The sequence below is a fragment of the Sceloporus occidentalis genome, unplaced genomic scaffold, assembly GCF_023333645.1.
Source record: "Sceloporus occidentalis isolate IW3139 unplaced genomic scaffold, rSceOcc1.0.p SCAF_14, whole genome shotgun sequence".
Taxonomy (NCBI): Eukaryota; Metazoa; Chordata; class Lepidosauria; order Squamata; family Phrynosomatidae; genus Sceloporus; species Sceloporus occidentalis.
The window spans coordinates 5,558,569-5,584,668 of record NW_028316994.1 but is presented as its reverse complement, the minus strand read 5'-3'; the positions used below and the strand labels follow the sequence as shown (position 1 = coordinate 5,584,668).

Here is a 26,100-nt window from a genome sequence, read left to right as displayed (position 1 = left end):
GTAAAACCACAGGGGTTTGATAACTGGAGTTTTAACATGTATATTTGTTTTGCTGGTGTTATTCTTTCCAAATACCATTTGAATAAAGAAGGAACAAATCTGTGTTCTGAGAACTGTTAACATCAGCTGGTTTTTGCATCGTTGCCCTATGATCTGGAGGAGGTTGTGGTTTGTCAGGTGGTGTAACAGCACTGAGGTTGCTGAGCTGTGTAGTCAGATCACAACTAAACTGTATGTGAGGGGAAAGAACTGTCACGGAGCATTCTTGTATTTTGGGAACTACCCTAAATGGAGATTTTTTTTTTCATTCTGGAGATAGGATTGCTATGAAGGACTAGGCTGTTCCTGGTTACAACACCTTCAGCATGAGGACTTCGTTCAGCATCATCTTTCTTCTTGGTTAGTGGGATCAGACGGTTGGCAAGAAAGGTAGTGGGATCAGAGGGTTGGCAAGCTTTGTGGGGAAGGATTAGAGATTCAGCATCAGGTTCTGCTGCTCAGATACCTTGCAACTAATGGAGTCATCTTTCTAGGGTGGTGGTTGACCAGGCAGAGATGGATGGCAAGAGGTGAGTATCAAGAGAAAATGAAAACATTTTTCTTGCAGGTGATGGGGGAGGAAGGGAACTGGAATTAAATGCAATGATCTTCTTTGGACGAAATTTCAAAGAAATACTGTACTATATACATAGACATATGCAAAAGAATCTTGTAGCACTTTTGGGACTAACTGGGAGAAAGAAAATTGCAGCATAAGCTTTGGCAGACTCATTCTCAGGGACATCATTTGGAGGGTGTCAGGATTGAGGGCCGCACCAGCTGACATCTTAAAATGGGTGACACCACTGATCCCCAAACATCTACCTTTGGGCAGGAACAAGCTGTGGCTTTTAAAACACTGGAGCTCAGTGGAAGAGATGGTGTTAATGGGTGACACCTACAGTACTGGATTATGCCAACCCTAGTGATGCCACTGCCCAGTCTTCTTGATCTGATGGAGTACATCTTATACTACATATCTTTTAGTCTTAAAGGTACTACAACATCCCTTTGTATTCAACTAAATTTGTGGCATCTATAAAACTTTTCCTGTTCTACAGGAGCCCCAGATTCTTTGCCTCTGATGTGAGATTTGTGAGAGCTTAGTTTCTGAATAAAATTGCTAAAATTTGCAGATTTCTTCATATTTGCTATGGCAAGAACTTGACATTTGAATAAGCGAGAAAGTGAGAGATTTATCCATTTAGGTCCATCTTAATTCTTAAAGGTTTTGATGCCACCATATGAGAATGTTTGGAAATAGATTTTTATGGGTTTTTCAGGCTATGTGGCCATGTACTGAATTTATTCTTGACGTTTTGCCAGAATGCATTCCCTGAAGATGCCAGCCACAACTGCAGGTGAAACATTGGGAATGAACTCTCCCAGAACATGGCCACATACCCCCCAAAACCCACAAAAACCTATGGATGCTGGCCATGAAAGCCTTGACTTAACATTTTGGAAAGTTCAGCTAGTTCAAAAGCTGCAGCCAAATTTTTAACTAGGACTGTTTACAGGGAGCACATAACTTCCTTGTTGAACAGCTCTGGTGGCGATTGTTTTGTTTCTGGGTGTAATTGTGAGTGCTGGTTATGTTTTATAAAGCCCTACATGTCCCAGGTCCAGGCCATCTGAAGCACTGTTTCTCCCCACATAAGCTCTTAGATCTTTGCTGGCAAGTTCTTCACCAGAATGTTTGGTGGGAATGTGGCACAGGGCCTACTCAGTGCATAATCTCTAACTGTCCTGATTTGGCAGGAATAGTCCCCATTCATCTTCTATCATCCCATTTTTTCAGAAACATTTAAAATACCCCTGTTTCTCCTTCCTCCTCCCTCTTTCCCCCTTTGTCCTCAGCTTACCTCTGTTGCTGCAAAGTGTAAGAATAATTTGCACTCAAGTAACTCCTCAGAAGATATGAGGGGAAATCTTGCCCTTCTCAGTAGGCTCAAGCAAAAGCAAACTGCTGCACATTGACCCAGTTTGTGTGTTCTTCCTCTTTACCATATTGCAATGTTTTTCAGACACACATGTCCTGATTTTAATCAGTGAAATATGGTGTCCCAAATGTTTCAGTTTCTAATATATCGTTTTGTAATCCAGGACAATATTTACTCTATCCTTCCGTCTCGGTGAGCCCCAGTGCAGTAGTTCCTGTGGGGGGAAATGTCACCATCAGTTGTAAAAGTGAAATGCACCAGCATGTGACATTTGAGTTGGTCAAAGAAGAAGCTGCATCATTACCAACACTGAGCAGTAATGTGGCAGAGAAGAACGAGGTGACATTTCTTATTGCCAACGCCAAACACTCAGATGAGGGAACCTACTATTGTATCTACAGAGAACCCTCTCAAGTATGGTCTCCTTACAGTAACGAAGTACATATCAATATAAGAGGTGAGGGTCTGGCTCAGTACACATATGTTTTCACTTGCTTCTGTGTGCCTTCCAGTGTTTTCCAGCTTGAAGAAATTTACTCCATGGTTCTGCGATTCTAGGGCCTTGATATGGATATGGATCCAATCTGACTAATGATTTAAAATGTATTTAATAGAGTAGGTACTATGGTCAGTGTGGTGTAGTGATTTAAGCATTGAACTACAACTCTGAAGACCAGGGTTTGAATCTTGGCATGGCCATGTAAACCCACTCTCAACCTCACAGAGGTTTGCAACAATAAACGTCCCCTGAAGAAACTTAGCAAGAAAACCCCATAATAGGGCCGCCTTGGATTCTCCATAAATTGGAAATGACTTAAAAATACAACATCAACAACAACTGTGGCTCTTAAGCTCTTCTTGGACCTTTTTAGACTTTGTTATTACACTAGTGTAGTTCAGGGGTCGGTGTGGGAGTGCATTTGAATAGGCCAGTGATGTATTCCAGTCTTCTACTCCAAGTCTCAAGTCTCTACCTCAAGTCTCAAGTGGTGTCTTAAGTCCATGCAAGATATTTTCAAGCCGAGTCTCAATCTGAGAGCCTATTTCTAACAGAAAAAAGAGGTGGTGGTGTGGTGCAGTGTGGTGTGGTGTGGGTTTTCTCCCCCCCCCCCCCAATAACTAGAATATCAAGATGTGCACAAAGTTAGGTTTAAAAAAATTCTCTGAGCAGAACAGCATACATGTTAATCAATGAGCTTGAGTTGGAAGGCAGGGCTGGGGAGTAGTGGTGATTTTGGGGTTACTCCTTGTCCTACACTGGAGTAAGATTTTTTTTTTCTTAATGTTATTCCTACTACTACTCCTGCAAAAACCTCTTCTTCCTTTACTCCTTATTCCTTTCTCCCACTCCTACTCCCCAGCCTTGGGGGAAAGCCCTGGTTGCTTTGCAAGGCTGGAATGTGTGTGTGTGTTTGTAAGTGTCTTTTTTTGCCTCCCAGTCCCTTCCCCAGTGCAATATAATTAAATTGCTTTTTGGTGTTTGTGTGCACAATATAATAATAGGAATAAGGTGTAATAAATATATTTTGTTATCTCTTACTCCTACTCCTACTCCTCAGCCCTGGTGGAAGGATCCTTCTACAGCTTTTGAAAAGCTTGAGAAGGCTCTGATGTGCACTGGGGACAGGCTAGGGTTGCCATAATAGAGGACCTCCAAACCGGGACAAATGTAGGACCAGGTTTGAAAATGTAGGACTTTTTTTTTAATTTCCTGGCTAGGAAATTTTTAAAAAAGTCCTACATTTTCAAACCCTGTCCTCCTCCTCCTCCCGGCTTCGGAGGACGCCTAGGCCGGCTCCCAAGCCGGGAGGAGGAACGGGGGCCGCTTGAAATCGCGGCAATCGCCGCGGTTCCAGCAGCCTCTTCCTCCTCCCCAGCCTCGCGGAGGCCTTGGAGGACCCTGCGATTGCGGAGCCGCCTCCAAGTCCTCGCTGTGGCCTGGGAGGGAGCGTCTCCGCGGCCGAAGCTCTGACCGCGGAGAGCGCTCCCAGGCCTCAGCGAGGCCTTGGAGGACCCTGCGGCGTACGGAGGTGGCCGCGGGTGGTGCCGTCCCGGTCTGGGCGCCAAACCGGACCGGGACGGCACCACCCAAACCGGGATTGTCCCGCCTACAGGTGGGATATGGCATCCCTACGACAGGCTGCTGAGTAGACCTCAACCTCCCCCTCACATCCATTGCCTAATGCATTTGCTGTTTCTGGATTAAGTTAAGCCATCAATCAGTCACTAAAAATATGTAAATCTTGAGTAGAATTGAGTAGAATTGAGAGCCTCATTTATTGCCAAGTCAAGTCATTGCAGTGACTTGAGTTGAGTCCATTTCAATCGACTTGAGGCTACATCACCAGAAAAGGCTGTTGAAGTTCTGACCAGAGCTGGTTATCAAGAGGTTATGACTCAGCAGGACCACATGACTGTCCTTTTGCAACAACTCCAGACCCTTTCCTCTTTCCTAAACTCAAGGCAAAGTACAGATAAAGCCTAAACAGCTTATCATTGCATCCTCTCAAACAAGTATGCTGGTTCTGTAAGGCCAAGAGGCTCTCTGTCACTTCCTGCAGAAATAATCCATTTTGACACCACTTTAACTGCCATTGCTCAGTGCTATGGAATCCTGGGATTGCATAAGAGCTCTCTGATAGAGAAGGCTCTCTGATAGAGAAATTATTCACAAAACTACAAATCCCAGAATTCCATAGTATGGAGCCATGACAGTTACAGTGGTGTCACCTTGGATTCTTTCTGCAGTGTGGATGCAGCCTCAGTGACATTTTGAAGGGTGACAGGTGAGATCTTTCTCCATAGCTCAGTCTACACTTTAGCAATACCCAGCCTAGGAAGACCTGCCTGACCCCTTCACTGATGTGAAGAGTCTTCTTTGCTGGTAGTAAAATTCATTATAATTAACATTGGAATTGTTCAACACTAGAGTAAATCGACTGAAACAAATTATTTGTGACTAAGAATCCAACTGATTACCATAAGGAGGACTAGCACTGTATCTGCACCATTAATTGAAATTTCTGTGGTCTGAGAAAGTGAATATTTATCTGTTGATTCAAATATGAGTATGTGTATTTCACCAGAGAATGCAAAGGTATGACATTGTATAGTCAAACCATTGAGAATACCCCAACCTTAATATGTCACTTTTATTTTTATTTCACATCCAGAACAAGTTTATCCCAAGCCATCTATATCACTGAATCCAAATAAAGTAATTGCACTGGGTGAAAATGCTACTATCCGTTGTAAGAGTGAACTGTACCGACGAGCAGAGTACTCTCTCATTAAGGAAGGGGCTCTTGATATTATACAAGTCAAAACAGCAGAATGGGAAGACGTTGTATTTTCCATTGCCAATGCTAACCAATTGGATGCAGGAATTTACTGGTGTGAATATGGACTGAATGCTCGATATTCCTATTTCAGTGAAATAGTGTACATCAACTTAACAGGTAAGAACAAAATTTAAATACCCTTCAACATTTTACAGATGAAAACTGGGATCTTTATGTCCAAGCAAGATCAGAGTGTGATCAAAATGGCAAAAGTTATTAGTCAGGAAGAAAACACCAACTAGGAAAGGCTGCAGCAGCTTGCTTTTTCCTGAGCCTACTGGGAAAGGTATGATTCTGCCCCTCCTCTGTCTTCCAAACTGAGTTAATTGAGTACAAATTACGTTTGAACATTGAACTCAGTTTTCAGAATTTGAAATAAGCTGAAGACAAAAGTGAAAAGTGGGAGTCTGAGAGAGAAACTGGGACATTTTAAAAACAACTGAAAAAGTGAAACAACAGACAACTAATTGGGACTGTCAATGCCAAATTGCAACAGTTGGAGCTTATGTGCACACTATTCATATGTGCTGCTTCTAAGATGACACGCCACTACGTTTTGCATTTGTCATATCCTGAACACACATTATATTAAAATATAAATTCAATTTAACAAACTTTCTGGTAATTTATGCCACACTTGAATATTATGAGCAAAATTCAGAAACAATTCATTTTGAACTAAACAAAAGTTTGTCTGCAACAGTGTCTAGCAAGGTATATACAGTGGGCACCCATCGTTGGACAAGCAATCCATGGATTGCAGTGACTGCAGCTCGCCATGCCACATATTATTCAATGGTAATGTGATGAACCCAATGAACAGATGCCACAGCCCACTGAATTATATAGAGCATGACTGTCCATGCTTTTTCCCATCCATGGGTAAAGGGACTGGAACCAAACCCTCACATATGGAAAGGGTCCACTGTAGATGAATAGCAAACTTACACAACACTTTGGATTTCATTTTATTCTTTTCCTACCTCTAGATCACAGTTTCTTCAAACCCACGATCAGAATGAGACCCAAAGGACAGCATGTTCTAGGTGCAAATGTCACAATCCTATGCCAGGGGCCAGAGAATGATTTGACTTTCTTCCTACATAAATCAATGGACCTGAGAAAATCACAGGAAACAGGACCAGAGAGTAATATGACTAAGTTCCATGTCCTTATGATCAGATTGGAGGATGCAGGGAGCTATACTTGTCAGTACCACAAGAGAGGAAATCCCTTTGTGTGGTCAATGCCCAGCAAGGCTGCAAGGCTGGTTGTGAGAGGTAAGGAACTGGATTTGGAATTTTTGATGGCACCGCCTTTTAGGGTTGGAAAGACTATTCAAAACATGTTGTCTTTTTACATTGAGAAATTCCAGAGAGAAGAATCCTGGACTAATGAGAATCTTTGCAGTTTGGGATTTATTCTGCACAAAATTTGCATGTAGACATTTTACACAGAAAACAGTACATATATATATACATACACAGAGAGGTATTGCATTTTTTGCTTGAAAATAATATTTCTATGCAAAAATATTATTTTCTGCCCAGAAAAAGTTGTTTCCTGTGTTGAACATACTGTACTTGGGAGATTATTCTGTGTAAACTGTGCATGTGACAGAGCTGTTCAGGGTGGTTAGGGAATTAACTCAACCCCCGGCCACCCTGAACCCTTTATTAGAACCAACTACAGCCTGCTGTGACGCTTTTAATGACTTTTTTGCTGATAAAGTCTCTCAGATAAGGGCTGATCTTGACGCCGGTTTTTCGACAGAACCTACAGTAGAGGCATCCAGTGACTCTGGTAGCAAGGTTATTCTGGATCGTTTTGAGTTTGTGAGTACCGAGGATGTAGACAAGTTCCTTGATTGCGTGAAAAAGACGACGTGCCTTCTCGACCCTTGCCCTTCTTGGTTGACTGCCCAGGTAGGAGATGCTATAAAAACTCCACTCCATCTAATACTTAACACATCTCTTCGGGAAGGCATAGTCCCATCATCTCTGAAGCAAGCAATAGTAAAGCCTCTTCTGAAGAAGCCTTCCCTTGATCCCCTTTTAATGTTTAATTATAGGCCGGTCTCCTTATTACCATTCTTGGGCAAAGTGATCGAGAGGGCAGTCGCTTTTCAGCTTCAAGCTGTCTTGGATGATACCAATTATCTGGACCCATTTCAAACTGGCTTCAGGGCAGGCTACGGAGTTGAGACTGCCATGGTCGCCTTAGTCGATGATCTCCGTCTGGCCACTGACAGGGGAAATATAACCCTGTTAGTGCTCTTGGACATCTCAGCAGCCTTCGATACCATTGACCATGGTATCCTTCTGGAACGCCTGAGACATTTGGGTATCGGGGGCACTGCGCTCCAGTGGTTCTAGTCCTATCTCTTGGGAAGGTTCCAGATGGTGATACTGAGGAGCAGCTGCTCTCGTAAGAGAGAGCTTACATTGGGTGTCCCTCAAGGCGCCATTCTGTCCCCCATGCTATTTAACATCTACATGAAGCCGCTGGGAGAGATCATCCGGAGTCATGGAGCTCGGTGTTATCAGTACGCTGATGACACCCCGATCTATCTCTCCATGTCTCCGACTGACACAGTGACTAAGGCTGGCACCTCTCCTCTGGACGCCTGCCTGGGGTCAGTAATGGGCTGGATGAGGAAAAACAAACTCAAGCTGAATCCAGAGAAAACAGAGGTACTCATGATAGGTACTCCGAATCCAGATAGGGAAATTTGCCATCCTGTCCTGGACTGGGTTATACTTCCCCTAAAGGACAAAGTTCGCAGTTTGGGAGTACTCCTGGATCCATCTCTACAGTTATCATCTCAAGTAGATGCAATGGCCAAGAGTGCTTGGTATCAGCTTTGGCTGATATGCCAACTTCATCTCTATCTAGATCGAAAGGACCTAGAAACTGTAGTACACGCACTGGTAACCTCTCATTGGGATTTCTGTAATGCGCTCTACATGAGGCTACCTTTGTATCAGGTTCAGAAGCTTCAGCTGGTTCAAAATGCTGCAGCCAGATTGGTCACGGGTACAGCTAGATCTGATCATATAACTCCCATGTTAAAATCTCTTCACTGGCTGCCAATTCGCTTTCGGTCCCAATACAAAGTGTTGGTTATTACCTTTAAAGCCCTATATAGCTTGGGCCCGAGCTGCTTGAGAGAACACCTCTCCCTATATAATCCGCCCCGCACTCTCAGAACAACAGGGAAACTCCTACTTGAACTCCCTAAGACGAGACTGGTAACAACCCACCAAAGAGCTTACACAGTGACTGCACCCACTCTTTGGAACGCTCTCCCGGAAGAGATCCGCTCTAGTAATACACTGGAAGCCTTTAAAAAGGCCTTAAAAACCCATCTCTTCCAGCAAGCATACTCCCAACTCCTGTTAAATAACATTCCCCTATTAGATTATGATATTGGACATCTTATAGTTTTAATTGTATAATTTTTAATTTTAAATAATGTTACGGTATAGTTATACCTGTACATCAGTGTTTTAACTGTTTTATATTGTATTACGACGCTGTCATGGTTTTATCTGATGTGAACCGTTTTGATCTCGAGGAAAAGCAGTATATAAATAAATAGTTTATTATTATTATTATTTGCACAGAAAACAGGCTCTACACAGAATACAGTTTTTTTCTGAATAAAGGAAAAAGCTGTTCCCTGCACAGAAAATACCATTTTCTTTGCAGAACAACCACATGTGAATTTTGTGCAGAATAAGTCCTGAATTTTGAATTCAGGTTCAGACACTACATGGTTTTCATCCTTTCTTCCCTTAGGAGGAAAACTGCAGGATTCTAAGTACCTCACAAAACTACAAATCTCAGGATTCCATAGGATGACGCTATGGCAGTGAAAGTGGTATCAAGCTGCAGTAAAAATGGAAACGTAGATCTAAACCCTATGTTTTAAAGAATAAAACAAGTGTTTCATACTGGGGTTTGTTTCTTTGCCTTGTTTCAAATAAGCAAACAACTAAAACAGACAGGAGCAGCAGATAAAACATGTCAAAATTCCACCAGTACAGAACAAGCAATATATTTCCAATATTTCTCATTGTGGTTTTCTTTCCTCTAGATGCCAGCCTTTTCAAACCCTCCATCAAGGTAAGATCTACTCAGCAGACCCCTTCAGGCTTCAATGTCACCATTGAATGCCAAGGTCCAGAGGCAGACCTGATCTTCTCTTTGCACAAATCCATGGACCAAACAGCACCACAACCAAAGAAACACAGAAACATGTCTACCTTCCAAGTCTTCGTGATGGACTTGGAGGATGCAAAACACTATGCCTGTCAGTATCACCACAAAAGTAATCCTTTTGTGTGGTCAGAGCCAAGTGATCCCCTGGAACTGGTTAAGAGAGGTGAGGACTTGTTTTGCTTTCCTTCTGCCTTCGCATTCCCTATGTATATTTTGAATTATAGCAGCCAGAGCCAAACACACCCATCAGGGCCTGCAGTCTCATGGCAGGGAACAGAGAAAGCAAGTGCCTGGGTTAAACAAAGTGCCATTCCTGGGTGGCATGCAACATCTGAGGCTGTTTTTGCTCCCGGTGATTCTAACCCCCCCTGAAAAAATTCAAAAATTAGGAAACAGCATTTCCCCCAAATCTCCAGGAAGATGCAATTGGCTTTGTCAGAATAATGGTTGTTGTTTGTTTATTGCCTTCGCATTGGCGTTGACTCATTGTGACCTTGTGAATGAGATACCTCCAAGTCCTCCTGTCCTCTCAGCTGCTCTGCTCAGATCCTGCAAGTTCAGGCCCAGGACCTCCTTGGTTGAGTCTATCCATGTAGCATGCAGTCTTCCTCTCTTTCTAGCATTATTGTCTTTTCTAATGAGTCATTTCTTCGCATGATGTGGCCAAAGTACAAAAGCCTCAATTTTATCATCTTGGCCTCCAGGAAGAGTTCAGGTTTGATCTGCTCTAGGATCCATTTGTTTGTCTTTTTGGCTGTCCATGGTATCTTCAGCACTCTTCTGCAGCACATCTCAAGTGAGATTATTTTATTTTTATCTACTTTCTTCACTGTCCAGCTCTCACATTTGTACAAAATACTGGGCAGGGGGAGAAATACTACAATCATAAAGTTGGAAGACTCAATCGACTATTGAGTCCAACCTCCTCCTCAATGCAGAATTTCCAGCAAAATCATCCCCAATAGATGAATGAATGAATGAATCTTTATTTGTATACCGCTATTCCAATGATCACAGCGGTTTACAATCAGTTAAAATATGATACAACAAATCCAATAAAAGAAATCCCCCCACATTAAGCAATAAAATACAACAATAAAAATATCCATCATTCAATCACCTTTTAAAACCATTAAAACTAATAACAGCAATAACCCCAAAGACATCCATTACATTACAATTACAACAGCATAAAGGAGAAGAGTGGAATTAAGGGACATGGGGGAAAGCAAGGCGGAAAAAATGAGTCTTTAGGTTTTTTCTAAAAGACTCTAGGGAGGGGGCTGAGCGGAGCTCAACAGGGAGAGAGTTCCAAGCCTGCGGGGCCGAAGCAGAAAAAGCCCTATGTGCAGACATCACATATCTCGTGTCAGGAACTATCCAGCCTCTTTCTGAAGAGGTCCTCCCTGGGAATTCCACCATCCCTCTAGGTAATTGGTTCCATTGCCAAATTGCTCTTACTGAGGTATTTCAAGAGTGCATTCATGTCACATCTCATTCTTCCCTTCACCAGAATGAACATGCCCAGCTCCCTCAGCCTTTCCTTTTCCTATTTTGTTCTCCATAATTTGTATCATCCTTGTTGCCCTTCTTTGAAGTAACTCCAACTTATCTATATCCTTCTGAAAATGAGGCACTAAACTGAACCAAATAGAGAACTGAACACAGTACTTCAGAATAGGTTTGTTTTGGCCTCATCATGGGGAGGGGGCTTTATTCAAAACTGGAAGTGACCAAACAGTCATTTTTATTTTTGAAAGGGGGTCCTTCCAGCCCTAAAATAGACCTGTACTATCCACTGGAAAATGGAAACGGATGAGGGCTGTGATTGCCATTTTTGGCAAATGGCAAAATGGCTGAAAATGGGAATCCCATCTCTTGGGTGTTTCCTGTGGATCCTATTGGACATTCAGGCAGCATTTGTTTTTGCAAAACAATTAGGAGGAAACAATTAGGAGGAAAAATGCAATGAAGGGTGTGTGTGTGACCCTCTGGGATCCTTTAGGGGACTGATGTGGGGACATTTTTACAGCAGCTGAAAAAGTGGTATGGCAAGGGATTAATTGGGACTGTCCTTGACAAATTGGGGCAGTTGGAAGGTAAGCCATTAGCAGCATTCTAACTCTTAACAATCTCTCTATTACAGACAGATTTACCATAATTATGTGGGCGAGTATTGCTGCAGGGTCTCTCCTTCTGGTTCTTCTCCTGCTGTTACTTACCTTCAAACTTTGCAGAAAAAAGATGAAGAGTAAGTGGACCCTCTATGGGCTGCTTTATACTGAATTATATTAAAGCAGGCATAATTGCAGAAACTACAGTATGTGTACCATTGTAATTAAGAAGAGAATGGGTGAAGCATCTCACAAATTCTTCCTGATTTGCAGGGTCTACTGCTGAAGAAGCAAACCAACCAGTGACCATGGTAAGAGACAGTCCTTTAGATAAGCAACTCTAATCATGACTATCACCCTCCTGACAAAATTTGATCCATAGATCTGAACCTGTAAAGCACAAATCAATGTGTTAGCCTTCAGTTTAATTTAGTTTCTAGACCCTAAGGTTGCAAAGTTTGTATATATGACCAATGGCAGCTGATGAACATTTCAGAAACCATGGGTTTCTGAAACAGATTTCTAAGCATCAAGTTGTCAGCATCTTTAACACTTTTTTCACTAGTCATACACCTAGCAGGAATAGAATAAATCCAGAATATTGGATTTAGGGGGAAAGAAGAAAAAGAATTCACAATCCACAGTCACCATGAAAGGGATTGTCACCTGGCACATTGGAGAACATCAGACTGAGGAGTGTTGCTATCAAGTACCTTCATGTTTTTCCACTGAAACAGCACTAGAGCAAGTGGTAACAAGTTTGCACCCTAACTTTCTCTTTTCCTCCCCTCCATCTATGTAGCCCCTTGAGCCAATAGCTGAAGCAGACCCCAATGAAGTTTCTTATGCTGTATTAAACCACTACTCACTCAAGATCAAACAGGCAGCTGATCCTGACAGGGCCTCTGAACATTGTCTCTATGCATCTGTGGCCAAAGATAGAACCAGGAACCAAGAAGAGCCCATAGGCAGGATTTCTCAAGAATGGTAAACACTGCTGGGATGTTCCTTTGGATTCTGTCGATAGAACATCTTCAGACTGCTTCACAGCAGCAAGCCCTGCTTACTTTCATGACACATTGATATACGTGTCTGCAGCCACATGAGATATTGGTATATACTTTGGTTCCAGCAGCTGATGACAGTCCCTTCATCCATGTTCCAAATGTTACCTCTCAGGCCTCTGACGGAGAGAAGGGCAGCCATACACAGCTCCATTGAGCCTTGGCCCAACAGCTATTGAGAGTCCCTGACTGCAGGCTGCACAACCAAACAAAAAACTGAAGAGGAACGTATGCACCAACTAAAGAAAGTGAAATAAAAAGCTGAAATCAAGGCACAAACTTGGTGGTGTCCCCCTCTGCTGTTCAAATAGATTACAGCCTTAGACACATCCGTTTCTTTCTTTCTTTCAATACCTTCATTTGCTGTTATTATATGCCTTCAAGACAGTTGTCTTGAGTTATGGTGACATGCAAGGAGGGAAGAGTGAAGAGTGCTGATTTTATGCCTGATGTTTACTTTACAAGTGTTTGCTAAAGCTAAAAAAAAAAAAATCTATAAATGCTCAATGTTTTCAGAATAAAGTTGTCCATCCTGACCACTCTGAGCTCTTGGTTGGACTAGGAGCCTCAGTGGCTGGAATTGGAACACTTTGGCTTGTGTGTGTTTGTTGCTAATCAGATTCAGGGCTCATCCCAGCTCTGTGTCTTACCTGGGTTAAGTTAATATTTTGGTCTCTCCCAACAAAGCCACAGCCTATCTCTGCCAAAAGGCAGATATTTGGGGAGCAGTAGTGTCACTTTCTCTTAGGGTCGTAACTGGTTTGGCCCATAAGTCACACAAAAATCAGTAGCAAAATGCAGTTGATATTATGGCCACTAGCTTAAATAATAATTTTTCTTTTCTTTTTTTAAAAAAACTTCATTTTTAACATATCAAAATCTAAAACAATTGCTTCTACATATATATAAAACAATTGGATTATTGTATACAATAATCCTAACCAAACAAATATATAATATAGTATTTTAAAGCAAGTTGTTTTGGTTGAACGTATGATCACTGAAAGAGTTGTTTCCAAACGGCATTTCTTACACTATAAAATAAAGTGATTAAAAAGAAGCAACTGACACTGAATGTTGCCAATAAATTATTACAGTTGAAATATTTAAATTCAAACAGTCATTGTTGCTCTAGAAAGAGTATGGAAAATAGTAACAGTAGCCAGAAGAAGAATAGACTTTAAAAATCAGGAGTGTTTTGGGGTTTTAAAAATGTTATATGGCTTAAACCAAATGATGCAACAGGGAGACCAGTGCATACACATCAGTAGCCCCAGAAAGAACTAGGAAGATCCAAGAAACATAGGCCCTAAACAGACTGGTAATTTGTGCTGGCCTGGGGCCGAAACTAGAGCTAGATGGAGCTGGGCGTCCAAACAGTGCTCCATGGAAGGGGCATTACCATGGTGCGTAAGTGCACCTGTGATGCCTCTTTAAAGAAGCTGCCTACAGCGGCTTCTTTTTAAGGAGTGGGTCGGTGCTGCAGCATGTGGCTGCTGTGGCACCAACCAAGGGCAAAGACAGGCAGCTTTTAGCCACCTGTCTGTTGAGCCCCATAGTCTCTAAGGTTGCCCATCCCTTCTACAGAGCACTCTCAATTACCCTTAAAATTTCTAGGCTAAAAAGGAGCTTATTGTTTTGAGTGGCTGAAGGAATAGATTTTGCTAAGAGACAAGAGACTTTTGGAATTTGAAGTTCATGATTTAATTAATTAGCATTGAGCCCTGGCAGTTAAAGCCATGTCAAACTGCATTAGTTTTGCAGTGCAGATGCAGCCCCAGGGTAGCCATAAGTCAGAAATGACTTGAAGGCACACAACCACAACAATAGCAAGACAAAGGAGATAAAAAAAGAGGAACTAGAATGGAAGTGAAGACACCGATGTCCTAACCACACTGTTTAACACTCAAATCCAATGTTGCCATCATTGTGCTGAAGTTATTCTGGGAGGAAGTCACATGTTCCATCTGTTTGTACTCCATTTCTTCAAAACGAAGGAGTATGAAAAAGACCAAGCTTCTGAGGAGTTCCTCTTTCTACCAAGTTAGGAAACAGGTTTCATGAAAAGCAAGAGATTAAAGAAAGTTTGGTCTTGAAGAAACTCGCAGCTATTCATTCCCAACCTCCCCACTACTGTAACTTGTCCCATAACTAAGCTTACATAACTTAATATGGAGTATTCCTATATTAACCTAGCTATAGCTATAGGTGCTTCCAGACTGATCTAAAGAAATGTGAATTCATGTGAATTAGTTCCTTAAATTTTGCCAAGCACTGCCGGTTGTAATTGCCTCCACATTCACTCATTCCATTCTTCCATCCATAATGCCCTATTTACACAATTTTTTGATTATTCATTAAGGCTGCATCTGCACTGCAGAAATAATCTGGTTTGACGCCACTTTAACTGCCATGGCTCAGTGCTATGGAATTGTAGAAACTGCTCTGGTGCCACAACAAACTACAATTCCAAGAATTCCATAGCATTGAGCTATTGCAGTTAAAGTGGTGTCAAACCGGATTATTTCTTCAGTGAGGATACAGCCTCAGACCCTTCAAAGGTTTTTATTTTTAAAGGCATGTTGAGTTTAGGTATGGTTTAGAAGGACAGTTTCCTCCTTTGAATTTTTTTAAAAACTTTTATCACACGGGGGGAAAGCTGGGATTAAAAACTCATTTTCCGGGCAAAGTCCCGAGATCACAGCAAGACACATCGCTATTAGAGAGGACTTATCCCAGGAATAACCAGGGAATAACCAGCAACAAATCATTCATAGAGAAATGTATCCAGAGAAGGCTGATTGTTGCCTTCTTCTAAGGCTGAGAGAGTGTGACTTGTCCAAGGTCATCCAGTGGGTTTCCATAGCTATGGGAGGATTTGAACCCTGGTCTCCAAAGTCATAGTGCAGCACTCAAACCACTGCACCACACTAGCTCACGGTTTATCTGTTAGTGGATAGTGATAAATGTGTAACAGGAGAGTTGCAAAGTTTCTTTTCTGCGTTGCTAACATTCATAAAATTATGATTCAGATGTATATTTAATATTTAGGATTTGTCTTATCTTTTTAATTATGTCTGTTATGTTTTGTAAAAAAATTAAATAATTGATGAGTTACTCTTGTCTGCAACTGTACAATAAAGATTGATTGATTGATTAATTGATTGGGAAAAAACTTACTTGAATGTGGGGATAAAATTTTGCAGCTGGTGCAGAAAATTGCCAGAAAACAATCCAAGGCCTCATTCCCACTACCTTTTAAAATGGAGTGCAAATCAGTTTGAACCAGTTTAAATGACCCTGGTTCACACTTGAACCAAATTGCTGAAGCAATTCAGAGAGGGGGGCCATACACTAGACCCATTTAACCTACATCTTTTTGACGCTGATTTTTTCTATGTCTTTTTGGATAAATTGATTCCGCACAAGTGTGAACCAGATGTGGATTGGAATCGATTTAAATTAGCTCTTTGGCCAGCTGGAGCGGGTCAATTTTGAATCCATTCATGAATATGAACCACAAATGGGTTATTTTATTTTATTTTGCAGCAAGAAAATACGATTGGGGCAAATGTAATGTCAATCACGCTCCGCTGCTGAATCAATCCATCGATTTGGTTCACAAAATGATTTATTTGTAAGTGGGAATGCAGCCCAGGACAGCAGAAGTGTTGTTTGGATGAGAACATGAGAATGTGAGCAATTAATACAACAATTTGTAACCGTCTCTAGAAGACAACCTCTGGAAGAGCCAGAGTGACCAGATATCCTCCTTTTCAAAGACTTCTCCTATATTTCAACTCCTATATGACTTCTCTTCAGGGGAAATTCCAAAATGTCCTCTATTTTGAGCATGACTAGTAAGAAGCGCATTGAGTAACATGACATTTGCTGTTCCCCTTTGAAAAATGTGTCTATTTGGCAGCCTATCCTTGCTGCACATAGTGGGATGGGATGGATCCTTCTAAAGTTCCTTTTTCCTAGGAGACAAGACTTACTCCCAGAGCTCAGGACACATTCATTTCTTGGAAAGGAAAAGGACAGGAAATACATTAGGCAATGGGCTGGTTGAGGACACAGTGCAAATGTTGAAAGAGCTATTTTCCTTAATTTCAGCACAATGGGAAAATGAAAGGAATAATTTAAATGTCAAAGGCTTGTTGCTGGTAAAGTACAATTTTAAGCATTTGTCTTTCTCGAAGATCTGTAAGTATATTGTAATCCAAAAAGGCATTTTAACGAAAACATGTTCATCTGAAAAATATGGATGAGTACATAATAAAATTCAGTATATGTAATATAGCTGTAAATAAACTATGTGAAACTAACGTATATTTATATGACTGTTTTACCTTTTATATTGTAATGTCCTATATGTAATGTACATTTTTCTTGAATGTCCTGTATTTTGTGGTACCTTGTCCTCCTTTGCAGTTAGGACATCTGGTCAACCTGGGAAGGGTGGTATATATGGAATATATATGTCCAATTTCTGCATGCCACCATTTCAAATGGCAAAAGGGTTTTGCTTTCTGTGAAGGATGTAAGAAGGTGACTGTTATATCACACACTAATCCAGAGAAAAACTGTAGCATCAACAAACTTCAGCTCCTAAAAGTCACCATCGGGCTTTATTTTATTTTATTGTCATACGTTATGACAAGAAAGGACTTTGACTGATGAGGAAATGACTTTGGCAACTCTGCCCTAGCCTGTTAAGCCACCAAAACACATATATCCACATAAGTAAAAGCTAAAAACACTAAAAACAAGAGTTCCTCTCTCCTCTCCTGTGTTACGCATGCTGTAGCTGAAAGGGATGTGGGATTTCCCTCAATGTTGGTAACCACAGCTGTCTCTGCTATCAGAGCGGAGAGAAATCATACATTATGCGGAAGAACTTTGTTGCTGACTGCATTGTTTATGAAGCCACAGCTCTCAAACAGTATCTTGGAGGGTTCAGCAGAGCTAGGAGCAAACCGGACACTGCTGGCTACAGAAACCTCACCATGAGGACCCCTTTCGGCATCCTTTTACTTGGTTGGTATTGTTGCCCAAGGGGCAGAAGGTCTCCCAGGTGTACTGTGGCAGGGTAGCCAGTTTGGACAGCCAGTAGCAGTTTCCATTGCTGATATTTTGCTGCTAATGGAATTATCTCCTTTTCAGGATTGTGGTTCACCAGGCAGTGGCAGTTCTGTAGAGGTGAGTTTGCTATTGTGTGCCTTCAAGCTGTTTCTGACCGCATTGTTTCATCCCTAAGGGGAACTTATCACAAGGTTTTCTTGGCAAGATTTGTTCAGAGGGATTTGCCTTTGTCTTTCTCTGAGGCTGAGAAAGTGTGTCTGGCCTAAGGTCTTTCCATGGGTTTCTATGATTGAGTGGGGATTCAAACCCTGGTCCCCAGAGTTGTAGTGTAAGAGAGTGGCAAATACCAGACAAAAGAATAATTAACAAGGGGCCAGAGGGAAAGTTGGAAGCTAACTACTACTTCTCAATCAAGGATTCCAAGAACTACACCATGGAATTACAGAAGAAGACAGGAACTTGAGGGGCTAGTCTACATGATTAAAATACTTTTCATTCCACTCAAATGTGATCTGGCCACACATGATTTGCAGCGTTTCAGGCTTTTTGCACCCACTGGACTTATATTAACTACAAATTCCAAGTCAAACAGTTCTTAGCAATTTTATCCACATAATCCTATGAAAAATTTTCCGTCACCTGTCAAATGGTCTACATTCTCTTCCCAAAGACCACTTTCTTCAGTGCCTTTGAGCAGTCGAGGAAGCTTAGTTTCTTCACCACAATGTAAATTTCCAAGGGTGCTCTAGCCTATATGTGGTCTGACTTGTTCCTATTTTGCACCATCATTGCTGTAGCTGCAATCCCACTCATTTTATCTGTACTGTTTCTCTAGAAAACCATGAGCGAAATTGGCTCTCATCCCACGAGAGGGGACATTCAGGACCGATCATGTCAGAACATTTTCCCAATGCAGAAGTTAACAAGAGCTTCAGCAGAATCACTTGCTGTAATGACTAGAAAATCTCCGAGAGTGGACAGTAAAATAAAACCTCTCTAGTTAGTGATATGTCAATGATAAAACCTCTCTAGCTAGTGATATGTCAATGATGATAAAACCACAGAGAACATCCCTACTCTGGACTCAACATCATTCAGAAAACAAGGTTCAAAGTGTGACCGGGTGGATGAACGGATGGACGGATGGACGGATGGACGGACGGACGGACGGATGAGTGGGGTCAGAAACCAGTTAGGACAGCTGCCATAGCATACATAAAAATCTGTGTCCAAGAGGGCAGCATCAACATGGGTGCTGAAGTCTCCCAGCTCAACATGCTGGGGCCATCCTGCCTAGTTCAGAAATAGTTATGTTGGCTGAAGGAATCCAGCAGCAGTAGTCCTAAAAAGTAACTTTCCCAAGCTCTGGTTCTTATTCACTCTCCCTTCTCCCATATCTTGGCTTATTTGAGAAAATGATCAGCTGAGTAACTAATTCATTGCTGTCAGATGACAGAGATGAGGCAGTTCAAGACCACTTTGGTTCTGACTGAAGCTGCATCTACACTGCAGAATCAATACACCACTTTAACTGCCATGGCTCAGTGCTATAGAATTCTGGGGTTTGTATCAGGATTTCAAGGGAAGGAGCCATGACAGTTAAAGCATTGGAGTTTATCACATGGGGATTTTAGCAGCTTAGACCCGGGATGACTGCGGGTCTAACAATGCAAATTCACGACATAACATGAATGTTTTATCACACCTGGTTGCCCTTCCAAATTGAGGGGGAATCGAATCCAAGGCACGCGATGCGGATTCATGCAAAGCGGAGTGAGTGCACATTGTATTACCACACCGGTGCATACCATGCAGATTCAATGATTCGAATTGGGAGCCTTGCGCATGTTCAGTGGGGCTCTGGACGCATCCTGAACCTTTGCATTTCCAGGGTTAAGAAGGGAGCCTGGTTCCACTTTCACTTGAATGCTAGCCTCACATGAAAGACAGCTTCACCATTCTTCCTCCCTTCTATTTTCCCATCCCTGGCAGCCAAATTCAAAGGGGTCCTCCGTGTCAAAACTCCCATCCATTTCAGCCTCATCTACATCTATTCTCCTGTCATTCTCCTCATCTATTTCATCTACATCTCTCCTTCCCTTTGTAACAGTTGCCTTCTCTTAGGTTATATCCACACTGGGGAGATAATCCGGTTTGCCTCCACTTTAACTGTCCTGGCTCAGTGCTATGGAATTCTGGGAACTGTAGTGTCGTGAGACATTGAGCCTTCTCTGCCAGAGAGCTCTGGTGCCTCTGCAAACTAATAACTTATTAATATCATTATTATTATTTTAAAATAATAAATTATTATTATTATTATTATTATTATTATTATTATTATTATGGGAGTTGGAGTCTGTTGTGAGGTCCTTGGCTTGAGGCTAAACTGCAGTTCTACTTGGAAGTAAATGCTTTGGATCTGAAGGAGGTTGCATTTGCACTGGGAAATAATCCAGTTTGCCTCCACTTTAACTGTCCTGGCTCAGTGCTATGGAATTCTGGGAACTGTAGTGTCCTGAGATATTGAGCCTTCCCTGCCAGAGAGCTCTGGGGCCTCAGCAAACTAAAAGCTTATTGTTGTTGTTGTTGTTATTTTAAAAACAAATTATTATTAATATCATTATTATTATTTTAAAAACATTTTTTAATTATAATTATTATAATTATTCTCCATGCTCTCCCTCCCTTTGTAACAGTTGCCTTCTCTTAGGTTGAATCCGCACTGGAGAAATAATCTGGTTTAACTGCACTTCTCTGTGGAGCCTTCTCTGCCAGAGATCTCTGGTCCCTTAGCAAACTAATAACTTATTATTATTATCATTTTAAAAATTAATTATTATTAATATCATTATTATTTTAAAATAATAAATTATTATAATTATTCTGGGAGTTGGAGTTTGGGGTTCTTGGCTCGAGGCTATGGAATTCTGGGAGTTCCCTCTCTCCCTCCAGCCTCCTGTTTCCTTCCCTTCACACCTGTCATCTATATGTAAATCTACCCTTGGTTTCCTTCCCTCCATCCCTTTCCAGTTTCACATGAATGCTAGCCTCACATAAATGATAGGGAATGTCACCTATCCCTACAGGCCCGCTGCATCATCCGAACGTGTCACCTTTCTTTAAATGCCCTCTGCTTCATCCCAATGTATCACCGGCAAAATTATTCTTATTATTATTTTGCAGTGAAAGATTTTTTTATTAATAATAATAATAATAATAATAAATTTCTTTCACTGCAAAATAATCAGTGTAGAAACTGCAGGTCTGCTTGGAAGTAAATCCTTTGGTTCTGAAGGAGGTTGCATCTGCACTGTGAAATAATTCAGTTTAACTCCACTTTAACTGTCCTGGCTATGGAATTCTGGGAACTGTAGTGTCCTGAGACATTGAACCTTCTCTGCCAGACAGTTCTGGTGCCTCAGCAAACATTGGCCTGTTACAGACTGGCAAAATAAAGCTGCTTCGGGTCTCTTTGAAGGCATGCTATTTAAATGATGCATGGGTCCTAAGAGTCCGGAGGTCGCGCCAAAGCCACACTCCATTCCTAAGCACTGGAGTGCAGCTTTGGTGCAGCTTCCGGATTCTTAGGATGCATGCATCATTTAAACAGCATACCTCCAAAGAGACCCGAAGCAGCTTTATTTTGGCAGTCTGTAACAGGCCATTATTATTATTATTATTATTATTATTATTATTATTATTTTAAAATAATAACAATTATTAGCATTATTATTTTAAAATAATAAATTATTAGTAGTAGTACAGGAATTGGAGTTGTGAGGTCCTTGGCTCGAGGCTATGGAATTATGGGAGTTGGAGCCTCCACCACAGACTCCGATGGCCCCCTCCTTTGCTGCCATCCAGCCTCCTGTTTCCCTTCATATCTGTCATCTGGATCTAAATCTACCCTTCAATTTTTCCATGCACACAAACAGCCTTCCCCAACGGCATTGGAAACAGCCGCTTCCCCTCTCCTTGCCAGCATATCTCCTGTTCACGTTAAAAGTGAAGACATTCATTCCCCAGTAGCTCTCTTTTCTCTTTCTCCAGAAGCATAGGAAACACCTTGGCAGCAATGGAAGGAGGGGGAGCACCGGAAGCAAATGGGGCAAAATTGCAGGTTGTGGGGGGGAGACAGAAGCAAAGTTGCATTCCACACCAGACCAATTCGGAGTGAAATCAAAGGGAGCTTGAATGCGAATCCACTTTTTTAGCAAATTCATTAAAATGAGGAGTCAGTTAGGATTCACTGTGGAAGTACTGCGGAACCGCCACGGAAGGAGCTCCCATAGAAAGGAACCTGGTGTGATAAAACATTCACGTTATCACGTGAATTTGGATCATTGGACTTGCAGTCACCCCGGATCTGAGCTGCTAAACCCCTGTTTGATAAATGCCGTTGTCAAACTGCCTTGATTCTGCAATGTGGCAGCAGCCTCAGGCAATGGGTAGAAACCTTTGGCTCTAATTCGGTTCCAGGCCATATTAAACACTGGATAGTAACCAGGGATTTGATTATTTTAAAAACAAATAATTATTATATTTGCCACTGGTAAATGTAAATAGATGAAGCACAGTCCAAATGGATACTTATCCTCTATGCTAAACATAGCCTCTTATGTTCTCCCAAATTAAGCACATGGCTCCCACATTCAAGTTAGATTGTTGTAGAATGGTGTGGGCGAGCAAAGAATGGAGGCTAGGGGGTGGCATTAGCCCTCCAAAAAACTTGGGAGAGTTTCACCCCCCCCAACTCCCCTTGAACTCCCCTTTTAGCCCAAATGGCCTCATATACTCTCCCTCTACCCAACCTGTGCATGTCAGGTTTCTAAAAATGGCTTCTCCCAGCCCTAAAATGGCCCAAGGGAAACCAGTGTGGCAAAGATGCCTCTGGAGGGTTTTAGGAGCAAGAGAAATTTTAGAAGAGGAAAAACTGGGCTCCTGGGGGCCCCAGCAATGGCCCCAGGAGTGGTGCAGCGTGTGAGCTACAGACCACACTTTGCCCACCTTTGCAATCTTCTCTGAAGATGCCAGCCACAGATGCTGGCGAATCATCAGGAAGAAACTCTTCTAGAACATGGCCACATAGCCTGAAAAACCCACAAAAAATCTATGGATGCCGGCCATGAAAGCCTTCGACTTCACTTTGCAATAGATAGTTTGTTTTCCAAATCTCACTTGCCTTCTTTTCCCTCTTCTAGGACAATACTATTATCCCAAGCCTATTATACATGTGAGCTCTGGAGAAGTGGTCCTTGGGGGAACTGTCATTATTTACTGTGCAAGGCCTGTGGAATATCAAGCAGCAAAGATATTCAAACTTTTCAAAGTGGTGAATTCCAAGCTATTTTTACTGAGGGAGGTGTCAGAGAAACAGATCCTGGTCGGCTTTTCAATTCCCAATGCCACCCAATCATTAGGGGGGAGTTATATTTGTAACTATTGCTCATCAGTCTACAATGGCTATTGCTCTGAGTACAGTGACATGGTCTCCTTCAAAATAATAGGTGAGGATATGATTCACTCCTCATAAGTCATTTACACAATCTTTATTTAATAAATTAGTTATGTCTTTAAGGTGCCACAGCACTCTGTATTGGTTTTGCTACAACACTACACATTACAATTTTGTATATTTTATATTTTATATACTTGTCAATTAAATAGAGAAATTGCTCTAAGTTAGATAAAAGTTTGCTTCAAGTTAGGTTCTTGAATATCATTAGCTAAAAATGATGACCTCTAGGTTTAAAGGTATTATGTGTGTCTTATTTCAGCAACTTATGGAGGTTCCGTAACTATATAACAACATGGGCTTCCCTGTATTTTTTCTGCCCACTGATTCTGTGTTACTACCCTCCATGGATGTAAGCCCCAAGGTACTTCTGACACCATGGTATAGAAATTTCCTTATCAAATCATAGGTTATAACAGGGACAGAGTAGTTGTGACCTTCCAGATGCTGGACTGCAGCTTCCATTAATGCTCACCACTATCTGTGCTGCCTGGCATTGATGGGAGTTGCAATACAACAACATGTGGAAGACAACTTCCCCACCAGTGAACTATAAGAAAGTTTGATTAAACTAAAAATCAGCATGGAAATAATACTCTAATGTATCATAATGCATTTTCTTTCTTATCCAGGACAACTTTATCCCAAACCTTCCATTGCAGTGATCCCCAATGGTGTGGTCACTGTGGGACAAAAGGTCTCCATCCACTGTGAGAATCAAGGACACCCACAAGCAGAGTTCTTTCTGCATAAAGGACAGCCTCCTTTGATATATAGGGCAAATGAGCAGAAGGCACAACAAGGAAAGGCTACTTTTTCCTTTTTCAGCATCCAACAATTTCAAGCAGGAATCTACCAATGTAAATATTGCTACCAATCAGACACCTATACATTATGCTCAGATTACAGTGAGCAAGTACAGATCAACATTAGAGGTAAGGCTTGGCCTTCATTCCTGTTTAACATTTTCACAAATGACTCTGAAGTTGCTTTTGTATTTTCCACACCTTTAAATCGGATGCGGCCATGCTTTTAGAACAGTTTGGATGTTCCATTTCTAGATTAATTGCCTAATATAGATTATTAGAAAAGCCTAGATTAATTCATTGTTATTAACATGGAGAAGGTGGTCAGGTAACTGATACCATTAATCATTAACTAATCAAATTATTTGTTTTTAATAGAAATAATGGAATTTACCAAGAATGGCATATTTGTTGTCACCCCTGTCTCTCCTGATTTTGTTACTGGTGCCTTGTATTTTTTTTAAGTTAGCTTTCCCAGTCTTACACATTCCAGATTCATTGGACTAGTTAAATTTAACCAATGATATGCCTCTTTGCCAATATGACTTTTCTAAGAGGACACAACACTTTCCTCCACCAGCCAATGTCAAAAAAATTAAAATAAATCCTCAGATATCAACCAGACTGTGGGATTTTATAGGGGCACAATCCACCATTTGGGAATCAAAATAAATTTAGGATGAATTTGTGGGTTTGGTCCTGGGGTCCTGCATTTTGAATATTGCTAGCTCAGAATAAACCTAGTCTGGAATATATATGTATACTAGAAGGGAATTTGCTGTGCAACAAATAAGTTTACTGATTTGGCCAGAATTCGCAGAATATATATCATAGGATAAATAATGAATGAAGCAATCTAATCTCTTTTTAATGAGTTTTCCTTATGTCCAGATCCCAACCTACCCAAACCTGCCATCAAAGTGAGACCAAAGGAGCAGATATCTTTGGGATCAAATATCACCATTGAGTGCTGGGCACCAAAAAGTGATCTCAACTTTTCCCTGTGCAATTCCAGTGGCTTGATAGCATCACAAATGACAAAAGCAGGCAGAAACATGACAGAGTTCGTTTTCTTCATGGTCGGGTTGGAATATGCAGGAAACTACACTTGTCAATACTATGTCAGAAGAAGACCTTTCCTGTGGTCCGAGCCAAGTGATCCTGTGGAGCTGCTTGTGGCAAGCCAGACACAAGGTCAGTTATCTTTCTTTCCACCATGTTCCAGATCCATCTTCCTAAGAGGCAAGAGTTTTGTCCCCCAGTACAATTCCAGCAGGCCCTGAAGCCTCAAGGAAACTGGGCGACCGGGCTCCATCCATCCATATATATTTGTATTTGGTGTGTTGCTTGAGTTTAATAAAAACGAATTTTTAAAAAAATGAAAAAGGAAGGTGGATAAATACCAAAGGCCTCCTTGCCTCTCTCTCTTACACACCATGTTAATGGCAAGATCACAGTCACCCTAGGATATAATGGTGAATGAATCAACCACTTGAATGGGAGCAGTTATATTGCTATTTCCCACTTACTTCCTGTACTCCCTTTAGTATGATGATTTCTGGCTTCCACATTTGTGGGCAAAGGGCTTGGTCCATGGTGTGTTGGCTAGGCAGCCATAAGCAAGACTTACAATGCAGTACCATTGGAAGAAGATTATATGCAGGTAGATGAACAGAGACATTGATCCATAAAATGGATGTTCCTAATCTTGGGGCATTGTGGGTGGGCAGAATGATAAAAACTAGCAACTTCCTAACTCAAGATCTTAAATTATTTTGCAGGTATAAATGACTCAGTAGGAACCATGACCATCATACTGACAAGCACTTCAGCAGGTTTTCTCCTGCTTCTCCTTCTCCTGCTACTTGCCTTTGTCCTATGCAGGAAAAGAAGGAAGGGTAAGTGGGTCTCTAAGGCATTTTTTAAAGTAACAGAGAGACAATATGGTATAGTGGATTGAGTGCTAGGC

General features: G+C 41.5%; 1 protein-coding gene across 1 annotated transcript; it reads left to right on the top strand.

The window, feature by feature from the left end:
• Window positions 1-506: 506 nt before the first annotated feature.
• On the top strand, window positions 507-26,100 carry LOC149303661 (immunoglobulin superfamily member 1-like). Its single transcript, XM_089480795.1, has 16 exons — window positions 507-569; window positions 2,146-2,439; window positions 5,156-5,440; window positions 6,313-6,603; window positions 7,097-7,248; window positions 9,125-9,146; window positions 9,423-9,710; window positions 11,694-11,798; window positions 11,935-11,972; window positions 12,464-12,648; window positions 17,578-17,765; window positions 17,892-17,927; window positions 23,012-23,317; window positions 23,958-24,260; window positions 25,023-25,325; window positions 25,913-26,100. Exons 1-16 carry the CDS (start codon window positions 560-562, stop codon window positions 26,089-26,091), a joined length of 2,985 nt encoding a protein of 994 aa, XP_089336921.1. The 5' UTR covers window positions 507-559; the 3' UTR covers window positions 26,092-26,100.